General features: G+C 36.7%; 1 protein-coding gene across 1 annotated transcript in view; it reads right to left on the reverse strand.

Annotated features, from left to right (window-relative positions):
• Positions 1–17,943, reverse strand: part of LOC136829611 (discoidin domain-containing receptor 2-like) — a 527,936-nt gene that overhangs the window by 23,464 nt on the left and 486,529 nt on the right. The window contains exon 12 of the mRNA XM_067088458.1: positions 17,293–17,385. Coding sequence (XP_066944559.1) covers positions 17,293–17,385 — 93 coding nt within the window. The remainder of the gene's footprint in view (positions 1–17,292; positions 17,386–17,943) is intronic.

Raw genomic sequence — 17,943 nt, forward strand, 5'->3', positions numbered from 1 at the left:
AGATGAGACCATAAACCACATAGCAAGCGAATGTCCGGTGCTTGCACAGAACCAGTACAAAAAGAGGCATGATCCAGTAGCAAAAGCCCTCCACTGGAGCCTGTGCAAGAAACACCAGGTAGCTTGCAGTAATAAGTGGCATGAACACCAACCTGAGGGATTGATAGAAAACGATCAGGCAAAGATCCTCTGGGACTATGGCATCAGAACAGATAGGGTGATACGTGTCAATAGACCAGACGTGACGTTGATTGACAAAATCAAGAAGAAAGTGTCACTCATTGATGTCGCAATACCATGGGACACTAGAGTAGATGAGAAAGAAAGAGAAAAAATTTATAAGTATCAAGACCTGAAAATCGAAATAAGAAGGATATGGAATATGCCAGTGGAAATTGTACCCATAATCATAGGAACACTAGGCACGATCCCAAGATCCCTGAAAAGTTATCTGGAAAAACTAGATGCCAAGGACTAGCTCCAGGACTCATGAACTCCACCCTGTAAAACCATCCAGTCGAATAGGATGACTGTGATAAAAAATAATAATAATAATAATAATAATAATAATAATAATAATAATAATTATTATTATTATTATTATTATTATTATTATTATTATTATTATTATTATTATTATTATTATTATTATTATTCAGAACACGAACCCTATGCAAATGCAATAAGCCCCCTAGAGCCACTGATTTGAAATTCAAGCTTCCAAAGAAGATGGTGTTCATTTGAAAGAAGTAACAGAAGGTAATACGAAATACAGAAAGAAGAGATCAGCTTTTGGAAAAGAAAAAATAAATTAACAAATTAATAAATTAATACGAGACTTCACAAAGCAGATACGTGCAATTCATTTTATATATATCAAGTTATTTCCAGATTATTTACCTGCTCTGAAAGGACAACTTTAAAATGAACTGTTCAAAGGAATTTCAACAAATTAATTAAAATGGTGTTACGGAGAGAACAAAACAATGTTTTATTAGTAAGCATTTCAATCAACTGGCAGTACCTCCGGAGGAAAAACAATGCAACAATAATGCCACATTCACCCTATACCCGACATGCACAAATTTATTACCATAAATGGTATCTTTTGTCAAAAACGACGATTTGAAAGAACTCTGAAAATGGAGGATATCGGCTCTTCAACACACAGTCCGAAAACCTCTATGTTCGTCTGCTCGCAATGTGAGATTTTTAATACTGGATCCCAGGAACTCCAAAACCTGAAGTCTAACAAACGATTTAATTTACACAAAATTCCGGTATATTTCGAACAGCCTAAATGCAACGGATTTTATAGCGACAAATCTATAGACTTTTTCAAAGCTCTTACTGCTGCTAACGACTGTAAAATGAGGTCGCTCTGTTAAGCTTAATAACCAGTTTCGCAACGTTCGTCAACATTTGACCTATTCACCTGTTCTAAATAGGGCTGGGAGTGCGTGGGCTCTGTTATTCAAAACCTCACGTTGCTAACGGAGGACAGGACAGTTCAAGGGTAGGAGAGCAGCTGAGGAGACTTCTGAAGCAGGCTATCCGCGTGAATGGCTTAGAAAAAAATATAACATTTCCTCGTTTTTTTATGAATTTCAAATCTTTATGAAGGCAAGGCTTTCCTCTTGAAGATCAAAGGGAACAGAATCAATTTTCTAAGAAACATTTTCAACCGAGATAGTGCGTAGTTTCCATAAAACGTATTTTGATTTCTTCTCTCAGTATTTCTTATGTTTGTTGTTTTTTTAACTTATTACTTTTTTATTTTTTGTGTATTTATATGTACGTCCGCTGTTTTATGCTAATATTAGTTTTACCTTAATAGTTCACGATTATATATGTAACTTCATGACTTTTTTCTTTTAACAGTTTGAGAATGAAATCAGGAAGAATTGAAATGATACTGCAATAAAAATCATATGGGTCCGTTACGTATTTAAGTTATCTCCTTGTCAAGATTCCCATGTGAAGCTTTCATATCGTTTATTATTATTATTATTATTATTATTATTATTATTATTATTATTATTATTATTATTATTAGTGTTGTTGTTGTTGTCCGGAAACGATGATATATTGGATATACGTGATTATCTTTAAATTCTGAACAAGATTTATAATACACTCGTTTTACATACTACCATGCCATCTCATTATTTGCATCCAAATTTAATTTCTTTTAATTTTCCTGCGCTATAAAAAAATATGTCAAAGTTATGAGCAATTGAAAAAAATCATTCAAGTGTTTAACAAATCATATGCTAATAAAACGGATTTTATACTTTATAAGCAGAATTTTGTTCTTTTTCTTATATTTTACAAACCATGAGGGCAAGTTTCCACGTCAAGGACCAAAACTGGCCAAATTAGAGGCGTATTACCGCTCAAATCGCAAGCGTGAGCGATTTTTTTTTTTTCGCTACATGGTCCACATATTAAAAATAAAGACATATATATTCCACAAGTGACGCCATGGGGAAAGAGAAAAGACAAGAAAAACAAAAGAAAAGAATGGTTCGACATGGAAATGGGGAATAATTTAAGAAAGAAAAATTGAGAGTCGATGGAATTAAGGAATAGGATGTTAGCAATAAGGGAAATATTGTTTGATTAAGAGCATTAACTGTGTTACCAGGACGCAATGGAAGCCAATCTAAAAGCGTGCAGAAGTAAAAATATGGTAGAGTCAAAATGAATGTGCCCCAAAACACACACACATAAGTATACACATTTTGGGGGGAAAAATACCTCGTTCTTAATCAAAGAAAACAACTTTCTATCTTTTTCGGGAGAGGATTTTCACCTCTTTTTATATTTTTTTTTCGGGGGTTATTAATATTGATCTAAGGTATTAAAGTGAGAAACAATTCAGTCTCACCAAAACAATATTTCCGTATCGTGAATTCTTTCAGCTTCCCTACAATCACTGAAAACTTCACGATAGACCCAATATATCAGTAATTTCTTTGGACATGAACTCGTATTCAGGTTTTGGCTAAATCCAGATATGCCAAGTTGGCAGAAATTTGTAGATACTCTAATCATCGGTGTTCTGAGCAGATCCCCATCACACATACACTTACACACTCACATACTTACATGCATACACACACACACACACACACACACATATATATATATATATATATATATATATATATATATATATATATATATATATATATATATATATATATATATATATATATATATATGCGTGTGTGTGTATGTGCAAATATTAAGTCTTTAATCTGACATACTTGCTGTATTCCTTGCCCAGGGATCCAATCCTGGGGTCTAGCTGGAGAACAGAGGACTTGCCATGGACCTTTTAACTCTGACTGCAATTGCTTAGGTCAGGTAGTAACTTATATAGAAAAGCAGTTGGGCTGAAGGCCATAATTCAACAAGGAACTGTCGCAGATAAACACTTAGGTTTATTTTAAATGGGATAGGTTTACGATTAAACACATCAATCAGAAGAATGGGGAATGATAGGCCAGGTAAAGCAAAGTCTGCAACGTGGTTAAATGTTACAGCAATTGTTCATATATTGAAGAATCTATGGGTAATCCTACTGAAAGGGACACTGAAGAATTAACTGTAGTGGAAATGCCACAGCAAGAAGCACAAGACAAGCAGTTGTTTCCACAGCTAGTGACACCATCTGCAATGCAATTAGAGAATGAACGCGGTTATGTAAGGAAAATTGTAACAACATTGGGCGAATTGAGGGTTGCACACTGGGTGCCAAAATAACTCGGTTCTGGTGTGAGATGCTTACATTAAAATTCTCATGGACTAACTAAGTTAGGACTTTGTGAGAATTCACACTTCAGAAAAGAAAATGAATTTCAGTAAAAGATTAAAGATACCCGACTGTTGAAATAACCTCAAATCGGGGACGTTACCTTAAAAAGGAGCGATGGAGGGCCTGGTCGAAAATTCACCAGGAATGGAGGGATGAGTTTAATGGGATTGCACAGGTAAGTGACTTGGGTGCTGAAAGATTTCCACATGGGGGTCACCTCAATAAGAAGCAAGTGAGGGGTATGTGTGTTGGGTCTGCTGCCGATAAGGTTTCTGAGAACGAGGTGGGCTGTGCTCCACGTTTTATGACCTCAGCGGATTATTTTCTTGCTCTTCTCAGAGGGCGCTCAGCTCACTGGCATCTGGCCTCACGGGTCAAGATGGCCATTCAGTCACATGTGTTGCAACCTCTGTTTTCTGAGTCAAGACTTCATACTGGCCTTCCAAATCCTGGTGACCTCTGGCAACCCCATGTTCATTTGTTTCTATGGAGGGACTCAACTTTTCTGGCGGATTTCGGCAGGCTTCCATCTCCATTTGCCTTTATTTGAAAAGAGGTATTTCAAGCAGTCACCAGGTCTAGGAAAGATGAAAAGATGTACCAAAAAGGGGAGCATGGAGAGAAATTTATGTGAGGGCTGAGGTTCTCACTCCCTTCCTCAGTTAGTTATCAGTATGAACAATCCTATTTTTATGTTATAATGCAATTTGGAGGTTGGGTTTGCCTATAAAGTGGTTTCCCTGTTACAGCTCCCTCAGAAAGTTGACAGTTGCACCTTGAGTTGGGTGACAAAACATGTGCAACAACTAACAGCATTAACTTTGGACTGTCAACTGAAATGCATGACTGACCTTAGGATTAAACCGTCTATCATTATATAATCTCTGTTGTTACCTAGACTTATGGAGTATTAGGTCAGAGAATATGTAATTTGGAATTTTATAATGCTGGTAACAGCATGAGAGGTATATGAGCTTGACTTGTTTGCATTGATTTACTTTCAGAGAAATCATCAATTCTGCAAGTAAATCAAATGCAAAGTGCAAGTTAAATTCATATACCTCTCATGCTGTTATGTTAAAGCAGCATTATAGCCAATTCCAAATTACATAATTCTGTGACCTAATACTCCATAAGTCTAGGTAACAACAGGAGATTATATAATGATAGAATTAGTACGGTGTTAATCCTAAGGTCAGTCATGCATTTAATTAGTAAAGTTACTTTGACAGTCCAAAGTCATGCTGTTAGGGTGCCTTGAGGAGGCATTACAATGAAGTATTCATGGGCATATGTTAGGTGATGTCACGATACTTGTACGCAGCGGCACTGTGCCAAACGTGGCACTAGCAACATGTGTGCCTTGCGGCACAAAGCTAAGTACATGATATACAGTTTGGCGTGTAATCTAATGGGTTTGGCAAGTTGGGGACTCAGGATTCACATTACAAGGAAAATAAATGACCGATGCAAGAGTAAGTAATAATTATGATCAATATACCAGAATTATATTTCTTAGCCTAAGAAAGATGGCTAGGTTCATTCCTTAGCCCCAAAGAGCATTAAAAGGCAGCCAGAGGACATGAACCCTCTGGCAAGAGCATCTGCTGGTGAAGATGGTAATGGCACTTTGCCATGTTTGGCACTCATGAGGTAAGGGCCAAATGGCTCTGTTATATTCAACTTAAAATGTGCCATGTAGGTAATTGCATGAAAGGGAATTCAAAGGACTTATAATATACGTTTCTGGCTATTTACACTCTGCATTATTTGAGTGGGAAGCAAATAAAAAATGAGGAGCCATTATAAGGCTTCTATGGTAATGGCACTGTGCTAGATTGGCACTAGTGCTAGGATAGTTCAATGACTCTGGTAAGGTTGGGTAAATGGTTCAAACTACGCAACACTAATGAATAATGACTAAGGCTATAAGGAATATATACATAGCACCGTGCTTAGGTACCAGTGCCGAGAGAGCAACTCTCCTTGGTTAGTGTCTGCATTTTAAGCACTTTATCTTCCAACTGTAGCTCTGGAGGCTTAGCCCCTTAATGCAGGTAGCCTTCCAGTTACTTCTTCTAGGAAGCACTGGGTTAGGCGACGACTTATAGTCCTGTATCAGGAATGAGGAATTTTCTAGCATCCATGGTGGACGGAGACAGGCACTGCTCAGGGCGCTCAAATGGCACTGGCAGGTAAATTGAGTTGAGTTTGGGGTCTCCGGAAGGAGATCTATGGTGCGCTCTGGCACTGGCACTAGGGCAGGGTCTGGCACCTTAATTAGATTTGACAAGGGCTCGATGTTCGAGGCGGTCAGAGCCTGGCATGCAAGTGGCACTGGCACGAGCTTTTCGTCAGGAACGCCTGAGGAGGCATGGTAAGGTACAGGGACTCTGGATGTCCTAGGAAGAGGTTATGTTTATCAATTTCAGCCCTGTGAGGGACCTTGTCTTCCCGAATCAAGTTGGAATTTCTAGGAGATGCCCCAGCAATGGCAGGCATTTGGGAGGGTTTCACACAGACTGGCACTATCTGTCAATGATTGAAAGTGAGGCCTAGATGGCTCTGTGGGGTGGCCACAGGTTGCAAGTCTGTGGAGCCACCAAGGCAGGAAGTAGAAAAGGAGGGCCCCGATATATCCTCAGGATGTGGGGCTGGGGAGCCTCCAAGGCAGGAAGTAGGAAAGGAGGCCAAACGTATCCTCAGTTTGTGAGGCTGTGGGGCTGCCAAGGCATGAGATAGGAGAGGAGATGAGAAAGCTGACAGGCTCCATAGTGGAGCTGCTGCCAAGGACAGGGCTCATATCCATGAATTCTGAGATGGATGCAGTGCCATCTGGCACTGGTGGAGAGCCCTCTGTGCTGGAGGCTAGCAATGTGGTGGTTAATGGCTTCCCCTCATAATCACCCTAGGGGATGAATTCTGGGTTTAATGCTGGCTTTGCATTTACTGAGGCACATGAGGATGGAGTTGAAGGTGCCAGAGGGTTGCATTTTGCAAGAGGTTCCTTGGGTCCTGGCTCAACGACCGAATGGAAAGGGGCACTAAACAGGTCAGGAAGAGGCACTGGTTTGAGGCAAGGCACTAGCTCATCTACTGGCGGTGATTCAGTCCATAGGAAGTAGTCCGTCAATAGTTCACGGTCTAGTATGAGGGGATGCCTTCCAGCCAGGGTTTCCACCACCCCTAGGCAGCACTGCTTTATTGTCATTTGGCAAGTGCGTCTGTGACTTGTTCTCACCCTCAGGAGGACGGTGGGAATTGTTCGGGTGATGCCATCCACCCATTCGAAAGTCATTCCTTCATCCCCTCTGATTTGAGCACTCTGGGGTAGCACATCCCATGCAATAATAGACCCCTTGGCCTCTATGTCGGCCAGTGGATATAACCACCAATCAATTCAGGTTGAATCAGCATCAAAGAGAGCAATATGGCAATCTCTTCCACCTAGTTGGTACTGCAGTGAGTCCCGAAAACACTCATTTATGGATTTTTTCAGAGATGTAGCAGGCCTCGTGGACACTGGGCAGAATTCCCAGAGTGCCCACACATGCTGCACAAAGCACAGAGCTTTTGCCTCCACCTCTTGACAGGAGCCCAGAGCTTGGGCTGTGGCTCGGGAGCAGGTGTAGGCGATGGCACTGGGTCTGGAGAAGGTCCAGGGTTAGACACTGGCTGAGTGGCTCTTGCAGGGCACTTCCAGTAGTTCTTGGTATGGCCGTAGGCTTTGCACACATGGCAATATGCCTTACTGAAATCCCATTTGGAGGGGAGGCTTCTGATGGGCTCCCTTCTCAGTTATTTCTCGGGTTATTTTTCTGGCCAACCATCAATACACCATTTTACAAAATCTTTTAACAGACCTCCAGAAAAGAACTGATTCCGCTCCCAACTCTTCATAGACAGCGACGGCGTCTTTATAGGTCTCCATTGAATAAGTAATGAGTGGCTGTGCCAGGAAGGGAATGGGATGGAAATGCCACTATGGATGGGTGGAGTATAATGAAATGGATTAAAGGGGGGCTTATAGGGCTCTGGCTATAATAAGGGTGTCCAATTAGGTAAGGTGGCACTGGCACTAAGTGTGATGGTGTTTTCTTATACACAGTGATGATGGTTGCGGGTTTGGCACTTGGATACCAGGGTTCCGAGGGCCAGTTATGTAACACTCACAGTATGGGTTGTGGCACTCTTGGTGCAAGCTCGTTCCTTGGGAATCGAGCGTGAGTTTAGGGTTTGTTCAAATTGAATGGGGTTTTGGTTTAGCATGGAGGACAGGGTTTTTGGGTTTGCTTCGCGCACGGACAAGACCGGCTGTTCAAATGAACGTAACTACCTTGTTCGAAGGATGGTTCTTGAACTGAACACATCTAAGTTGTTTGAAGAACGTGAGGGGGTCCTTGAATGAACATAATTAGCTTGTTTGAAGGACAGTTCTTGAATTGAACGTATCTAGGTTGTTCGAAGAATGTAAGGGGGGTCTTTGAATGAACGTAATTTGACTGCCCAAGAAACGGTTCTTAGTTGAACACACCTAGGTTGTTCGGAGAATGGGAGGTGGTCCTTGAATGAACATAACCTGATTGCCTGAAGAACGTGACTTAGATGCACATGTCTAGTAGCTCGAAGAGTGTAATTGATTCTTGGGTGAACGTAATTAATAGATTGTTCAAAGAAAGTGCTCTTAATTGAACGTAACGAGTAGCTCGAAGAGTGTGGGAGGTTCTTAGGTGAATGTAATTAATAGATTGTTCGAAGAACTGGCTTTTAAATGAACATAACTAGTAGCTTGAAGGGTGTAATAGGTTCTTAGGTGAATGTAATTAATAGATTGTTCAAAGAACTGGCTCTTAAATGAACGTAACTAGTCAGCTTAAAGAGCATAATGGGTTCTTAGGGGAATGAATCTAGATTGTGCATAGAATGTAAGGTTCTCAAAGGCACGAATTTAAGGGGTTCTTAGAACATAAAGGTTCGTGAGTGAACGATTCTGGGGTGTTCTTGAACTTGAGGTTCTTAAGAGAACGGATTTAAGGGGGGCCTTATAACGTAAAAGTTCATAAGTGAACGATTCTGGGGTGTTCTTGAACTTAAAGTTCTTAAGTGAACGGATTTAAAGGGTTCTCAGAACGTAAAGGTTCGTAAGTGAACGAATTTGGGTTGTTCTTAGAACATAAGGTTCTTAAGTGAATGATTCTATGGGGTTCTTAGAACGTAAAGGTTCGTAAATGAACGATTATGGGTTGTCCTTGAATGTAAAGTTCTTAAGGAATGAACGAATTTAAGGGGTTCTTAGAACATAAGGTTCATAAATGAACGATTCTGGGTTTTTCTTAGGACATAAGGTTCTTAAGCGAACGAATTTGAGATGTTCTTAGAATGTAAATGTTCTTAAGTGAATGACGCTAGGTTGTTCCTGAAAGTAAGGTTCTTAAGAGAACTAATCTAGGGGTTCTTAGAACGTAAAGGTTCGTAAAGTGAACAATTTTATGTTGTTCTTAGAATGACCACCTAGTGTTGGCGCAGTTGAGCATTAGATTCAAAACAAGAGTTTCGTGGAACACATGTCCTTACCTTGGCACAAATAACTGAGCTCCCCACAGTACAAGGTAACCAAATGCTATAATATGATGCTGTTATGAATCTCAGTGCTGAGACGAAGTAATTAAATTCTCCCTAACACAATGAGTACAAATGCTTACAACTATCATGCATTGGTCGAATATTTTTCCTATGGTCACGTGTGCAATGAATTTTACTCTGCTTATGAATTTTGCCTGATGGGCACGTGACTAAATACTCCGTTCATTGATGCTACTACTCAATGGTCGTGCGATTGTTGTTTTGACAGGAAAGGCGAACAGCTGGGTGATCACGTGATGTTTGTTGTGAGCAAAATCTTGCATGAAAAGTTATGAAAAAAAACAAACGTTGTAGGAACGGTTTTCCCAGCTTGGAGACGTGAGATTTATGAATGGAAAAATCACTCATTTACTTGTAGCTAAAAAAAAAAAGGCAATGAGGTTCTAGGTAGACAATGGCTCATGTGGTTGCAAATGAGTTAATTTTTCATAGGATGCAACAAAAAATTTTTTTTGTAAACAGGATTTTTAAAATTTGTAAACAAGATTTTATAATATAAAATATATATATATTTTATATATATATATATATATATATATATATATATATATATATATATTCAGTGAAGCAAAAATTGCTGGACAGATATATATATATATATATATATATATATATATATATATATATATATATATATATATATATATATATATATATATATATATATATATATATATATTCAGTGAAGCAAAATTGCTGGACGGGCTATAGTTCGTGGTCCGGGTTTACTGAGTAGCCTAGCTAATTATTGGATGACAAATTGTGCAGAGCACATGGAGGAAATACGCACACTATTTCCTTTCTTTATCACTTGGATTCGCATTTCACTGCCTAACTAATCTTAGCAGTTAATACATGCAGATTACTTGTTTAGCCACGAAGCTTGTGTTTTGGAAAGTATGCTCTCTCTTCTCTATAAAAAGTCTTCTTAGCATGCACGTGGCCTATTGTTTCCTAACACTGTTCACAGTCACGGTTTTATTTGCACCTATGATAAACTAAAAATAATAACACTGCACTTACGCTGTGGAAACTTGTTTGCTTGTGCTTATTTAGGATTTACGTTACCAGATTCACTTCTAACCTTGCATCCAGCTTTAGCAAAACTACTGGCTGGGAGCTGCAAGTTGCAAGAAGGTTCTTGCAATGATGCAGACTGCGATTCTGAGCATCAGGTCGCCACTATTAAGTTTTTAATCTGACCTACTTAATGTATTCCTTGCCAGGGATCCATTCCTGGGGTCTAGCTGGAGAACAGGGGGCTTACCACGAACCTTTTAACTCTGACTGCAATTGCTAGGTCAAGTAGAAACTTATATAGAAAAACAGTTGGGCTGAAGACCATAATTCAACGAGGAACTGTTGCAGATAAACACTTAGGTTTACTTTAAATGGAATATATTTACAATTAATCACATCAATAAAAAGAATGGGAAATGATAGGCTAGGTAAAGAAAAGTCTGCCGCATGATTAAATGTTACAGCAATTGTTCAAATATCGAAGAATCTATGGGTAATCCTCTTGAAAGGGACACTGAAGAATTGATTGCAAGAAGCACAAGACAAGCAGTTATTTCCATAGCTAGTGACACCATCTGCAATTAGATAATGCAAGTGGACACAAAGGAAAATTGTAATGACGTCGGGTGAAGCGAGAATTGCACACAGGGTGCCAAGATAACTTGATTCTGGTGCAAGATGCTTACATTAATATTCACACTGGACTCACTAAGTCAGGACTTTGTGAGAATTTGCGTTCCAGAAAAGAAAATGAATTTCAGTGAAAGATTTAAGATGCGTTACTGTTGAAATAACCTCAAATCAGGGACACTACCTTAAAACAGAGCGATGGAGGGCATTTTCAAAAATTCACCAGGAATGGAGGGATGAGTTTAATGGGAATGCACAGGTAAGTGACTGGGGGCTGAAAGATGGCCACATGGAGGTCACCTCAATAGGGAGCAAGCAAGGGGTATGTGTGTTGGGTCTGCTGCCAATAGGGTTTCTGAGAACAAGGCAGGCGGCGCCCCACGTTTTATGACCTCAGTGGATTATTTTCTTGCTCTTCTCAGAGAGCGCTCGGATCGCCAGCATCTGGCCTCAGCGGTCAAGATGGCAACTCAGGCACATGTGTCGCGACCTCCATTTTCTGTGCCAAGGCCTCGTGCGGGCCCTCCTGGTGACCTCTGGCCACCCCATGTTCATTTGTTTTTGTGGGAAACTCAACTTTTCTGGCGGGTTTTGGCATGCTTCCATCTCCATTCGCCTTTGTCTGAAAAGAGGTATTTCAAGCAGTCACCAGGTCTAGGAAAGATAAAAAGATGTACCAAAAAGGGCATCATGGAGAGAAATTTACGTAGGGGCTGAGTTTCTCACCCCCTTCTTCAGTTAGTTATCAGTATGAACAATCCTACTTTTACGTTATAATGCAATTTGGAGGTTCAGTTTGCTTATAAAGTAGTTTCCCACGTTACTATATTAATATATATATATATATATATATATATATATATATATATATATATATATATATATATATATATATATATATATATATATTTATAATCATCATAATCATACTAAAACGTGATAGATTTATCACTCAAAACCACAGGTGAAGAAATAACATACTGAGTGTAGACCCTGATAGGCTTTGACTTTATTTCAAAGCCCTCTATGAAGAACTAATACATAGTGGTAGAACTTTATAACATATGCTAGGAAGGCATTACGAACATACGAACTGTTGGAAACTAGAGACCTACACCTACCAGGTGGCAGGAGTAAGGGCGACAACATAAATTTGTGCTTTGGTCAGGTACAATATTTACAAACATGATTATCTTTTTTCTATACATATATACTACGTTCCTTAAAATTTAAGTATTTTTCATCATTCCTTTGAATTAATAAGACAAATTTATACATGTCTTGACTGATATTCATATCATTACAATAATGTTCATTTATAAAACTAGACTCAGTGATATTTTTTCTAGTGCATTAATAGAATAAACTATCTTTTTTTCCCCCTGCCTAGTTGATTGTGTCTTTGTGTTCACTAACATGTACAAAAACTTTGCTGTTCAAATAAGCATATCTTATACATTATATATATATATATATATATATATATATATATATATATATATATATATATATATACATATATATATAAATATATATATATATATATATATATATATATTATATATATATATATATATATATATATATATATATATATATATATATATATATATATATATATATATATATATATATATATATATATATATATATATATATATATATATGAATATAAAAGGCATATTATACTGTGGTATTACAGTAAAAGACATTCATATATGTATGTGTATATATATGTATATATATGTATATATATATATATATATATATATATATATATATATATATATATATATATATATATATATATATATATATATATATATATATATATATATATATATATATATATATACCAGTCAGTTGGTATAGTGGTTAGTGTCGTTTTATGCCTCTCAGACGTTGCGGGTTTGGTCTTCGTAAGGGCTATGGAAAATCAATTACTGCTGCAGTGTGGGGTCTGTGGTGGGAGGTTGAAACCAACACTCTTTGGAAGATTGAATTTAAAGTCAATGGCCCCCTATGTGCTTGTTCCATATGAATAGGTTTCATCCACTGAAATAATATATATATATATATATATATATATATATATATATATATATATATATATATATATATATATATATATATATATATATATATATATATATATAAATATAAGCGAATGTTTGTATACTAGATTGGCTTCTATAGAAATCCAAACAGCTTGTAAGACCCGTCAAAATTTTGCAAATGGCCTCTATGTCACCCCAGAAAGGTTTATAACTCAAAATCAAACCCCTACCCCATGACAGATATACGAACACAGACAAAACAAATGAAATTTTAGTTTTTACGTCACCTTTTCCCTCAGTTTTCAATGTTTATTCTCATTTTTCACTTGACACTCCACCTTTTTTTTCCCTGGCGGTGCCAGACGTATGATTAACCTATACAAGCAATCCAGATCCCCTGTAACATCAATTTTTGACTAGAATTTACGTGAAATTTGATCATAATTTGTGAGAATTATTGATGTAATTGTTTATTACCTCAATAAAATCAACATTGAAAACCTATCTCGGTTTAAATGTGGTTTACAATCCTCGCCATGCTGAAAAGTAACAGACCAAGTGCTTCTGTGATAGACATACCCCCTTCATTAAAAAATTACTCGCGACGAAATTACCACCTTTTTTTCCAGTATTCATTTTAAGCCAAATGTATCTTAATCATACCTTGCCAATAAAATATAAATTCTAAAGTAACCTGTGGTATTACCATCATCATATTTAACTATTCAGTCAACAAAAAAACTGCGTAGTTATGGGCACAACTTTGTAGATCAAGAAATGATTCATCGATGAGACGAAACAAACCCATCACCATCCGCACATGTGTATTAGCAGACTAAATGCTTCTGTAATAAAACTAACCCCTCATTAAAAAATTAATCACGACGAAAATACCACATTTTTTCCGTGTTCATCTTAAGCCAAAGGTATCTTAATTAGGCTATACCTTGCCAATAAAATACAAATTCTTAAGTATCTTATACCATCATCATGTCTAAGTAATTAATCCACTAAAAAATCACCATTTATCGACAATTTCTATATTCGACCAATAAGACTTCGGCCAACAATTTCCCTCAGAAATGTGAAAGGAAACTGAAACGCTTTCGTTAACACGTACAGGAAACCGAAAACAGTTGCAGCTCTTTTTACGGTGTTTAAAATTACAATTGTGATAATAATTTAATATTTATAAAGCCAACGGACATTATTATCTTCAGCAGCTCCTGGCTAAGACCGGCGTCAACATGTACGATTTTTTTTATTCATTCAAATGCAAATTTCCTCATTAATTCGTTCGTTTCTTCTTCATTTTTGCCTTTAGAATGATATATATTCATTTCTAGATTTATCAATGCATATTTTATTCAAAACAATAAATACCGATTGCCTGACATTCCTCTAAGAAGGGAAAGAATTTTGTTTGATTCATGATTACGTTATTGTACAAATTGACCAAGTTAATAGATGCCGTACGTGTAACTTTATAAACAATTCTACGTTAAGGAATTTGGTGTCATTGAAAAGATGAGTTGTAATGTATGATGTTATGTTAAAAAGTCCCTAAAACCAACATAAAAAATACGTATCACGAGTTGAAGTTAGCTGTATAGGAGAGCGTTTTGACACTTTTTCTTAATTTGATGAGTGGGTGGAAGGCTAACTCTGGTAGCAATTCACTTATTAATAGGAAAGAAATTAAAAGGCGCAACAGAGACTAAGCATTTCTTATTAAAAAATTACGTCAATTCTCATATAATATTAATAAATGAGTTTAAATTAAATGAGTTTAAATCAGTTTTTTATGAATTGGACAGTGAAGTTTACTTTCATTACAGTAACACATATCATACAAAGACATCATTTGCCTAAGCCTAACAAACTGCCCATATAACATGGAAATATTGTTTTAGATTTTTATTGTATGATTTGTATTCATAACAGCCAACAAATAGCGTTGAAGAGTCTAACAGTGAAATGAATAAGCCTCTACATAATTTATTCATATTCTGATCAGAGCCTCTGATATGCTTCCCAGATGAAAAACAGCGGCAAACTGTCAAGAAATTGGCGCTAACCTGTCCACACGTGCAGTTACCTGTCAGTCAGTCAGAAGATATTTAGGCAATGCCATCAGTTCATCCGTTCTGGTGAGTGGACTGTCTCTGCCCACAAACTGTTGTCTACACGTAAGTTTAACGACAGTTTCGATGAACTGACAGACGAAATGACAGGTAAACTTAGAGATGCTAGGGGGATGAAAGCAGGAGAGAGAGAGAGAGAGAGAGAGAGAGAGAGAGAGAGAGAGAGAGAGAGAGATTTTATAGAATGTCAACTGAGTTTTTACAGACAGCACCAGGTTGTTCAGCTAGTGTATATATATATATATATATATATATATATATATATATATATATATATATATATATATATATATATATATATATATATATATATATATATATACACACACATAAACACATACATACATACATATACACATACATGCACACATATACACACACACACACATACACACACATATATATATATATATATATATATATATATATATATATATATATATATATATATATATATATATATAATTTTACATACCTGTTTCTGTCTCCAAGTGTTTATTCCAAACTGATCCCATAGCAAAGTGATATCTTTTCAAGAACTAATTTAGACTGCTTTACCAGCTACAAAATTCGTTAGTTTTTTTTTTTTACTGGAATTCAGCTTTTTGTGCATGAAGGCAACTTCGTTATTTAAATTTCAGATGAAAATAAGTAACGCTCCGTTTAATGCCAATGCATTATTCACATGTGAGGTGGAAAAATATGTGGCTTCTGCTGGCATTCTTTCATTTTATAGCATTTTCTTCTTTCATGTTTCATATAAAGATTGCATCTGAAAATTTTATTAGTTCTTCCTATTTACAACTGCACTCAAAGTAACGTCTTGGAATGGCAGTGCTAGATTTATCGCGGTAAATGTATTTTATTCAACTTACCAGCAGATTGTGATTGTGAAATATGTAGGCCTACCCTCAGAGGAGAATATATCGTCCGATTGCCAACACATGAACTTTGAACGCCTAAAATATATGTAAACTGTACATCATACCACAAAGTAATGCACACACACATAAATAACATCAGTCACTCGTTTTCAGAATGCTCACAAGGGCTTCAAAGCACTAGCTTGTAAGTTCTTTACAAACTCACGAAACTCTGACAATCGTTTGTCAAATGTCTACACTTGACAGAAGCCGTGTACTTTTTGGTATAAATTTTTGTAACCTCGTATACTTCAAACGTCATTTTTAACACTTCAGAACTTCACAAATACAAACATTCGATTGCAAATCGTTTCCACCTCCACAACCCTCAGACATTCAATTGTACAATTTTACAATCCTGTAAATTTGAACACCCCTTAGTAAAATCTATAAAAGTAAACAAAATTTGAACACTCGATTTCTTACAATCTAATAACCAAACAACTAAAATCATTATAACCCTGCAGAAACTAAATGCCAGCTAATAAAGTCGGTCCAGTAAAACAAAATTCAAAGCACTATTTTAGACTCTTTATAACACAAAATCTTTGAAGAATCTTTACAAACCTCACAAAACTCAAACACTCGTCTACAAAATCTTTACAATCCCTGCAATCCCACAATATTCAGACACTCATTTGTAAAATCTTTACTATCATCAAAAACACAATAATCACCACCACTCTGCTTTAAAATCTTTACTATTTTCCAAAACACAATAATAGGTTTAGGATTTTCAAAACCAACAAAACAAACACTGAGCTAGGGAGAATTTTCAGTCCAACAAAATTCAAATACTTTACGGACTACAAACAAAAACCCTGGACTGAGGAGTATATCAAAATAATAAAAATAAAAAGTCTTTTGTAGAATCTTATCAATTCACCAAACAGAAACACATATATGTGGAAAATTTACTTCCGGGTGCCACTTGAACTCTTATTTACAAAATCTTTACTACCATGCTGAATGGTATTACATCGACATAAATTACTGTTTGTAGACAAATGTCATTAAGAAATTACAGTGAAAATAATTAAATATTAACTAACCTTGTCGCAAGATCACGGTGTGTGATGTTATGAGATTCCAGGTACTTCATGCCAGAGGCCACCTGCGTCGCCATGTAGATAATCGACCCATAACTGAAAAAGTTAATTATTATTATTATTATTATTATTAAACCTTTTCATATGAGACAAGTCCACGGGGGCTATTGACTTGAAATTCAAGCTTCCAAAGAATATTATGGTGTTCATTAGGAAGAAGTAAGAGGAAGTAGAGGGAAATACAGAAAGAAGAGCTCACACTTATTAAAAAAAAAAAAAAGAATTAATAAGTAGGTAAATAGATAAAAATGTGTTAAAATGCAAGAAGAATAATTTTAGGTTAGTAAAGCATTGCATTTTCGCTTGAACTTCTGAAGTTCCAACTGCACGACATCCTCTGGGAGGCTGCTCCACAGCCCATGCACCGGTGTGAGGAATAAAGGACCTCTGGAAGTGAGAAGTTCGACAGCGAGGCACATTTGCTGCATATTGGTGCTGCTGTTCAGCAAATCTGGTTGCTATCGGCAGATAAAGGGAATCAGGGATCAATTGTGAATGTGAAAGATCCCTATTGAAATACAGCTTATGAAAAAGTGACAAACAAGAGACCATCCGTCGATGGTCCAAGTCATAATTGCTACCATTAGGAAACGG

This window comes from Macrobrachium rosenbergii, chromosome 44 (assembly GCF_040412425.1).
Source record: "Macrobrachium rosenbergii isolate ZJJX-2024 chromosome 44, ASM4041242v1, whole genome shotgun sequence".
NCBI lineage: Eukaryota > Metazoa > Arthropoda > Malacostraca > Decapoda > Palaemonidae > Macrobrachium > Macrobrachium rosenbergii.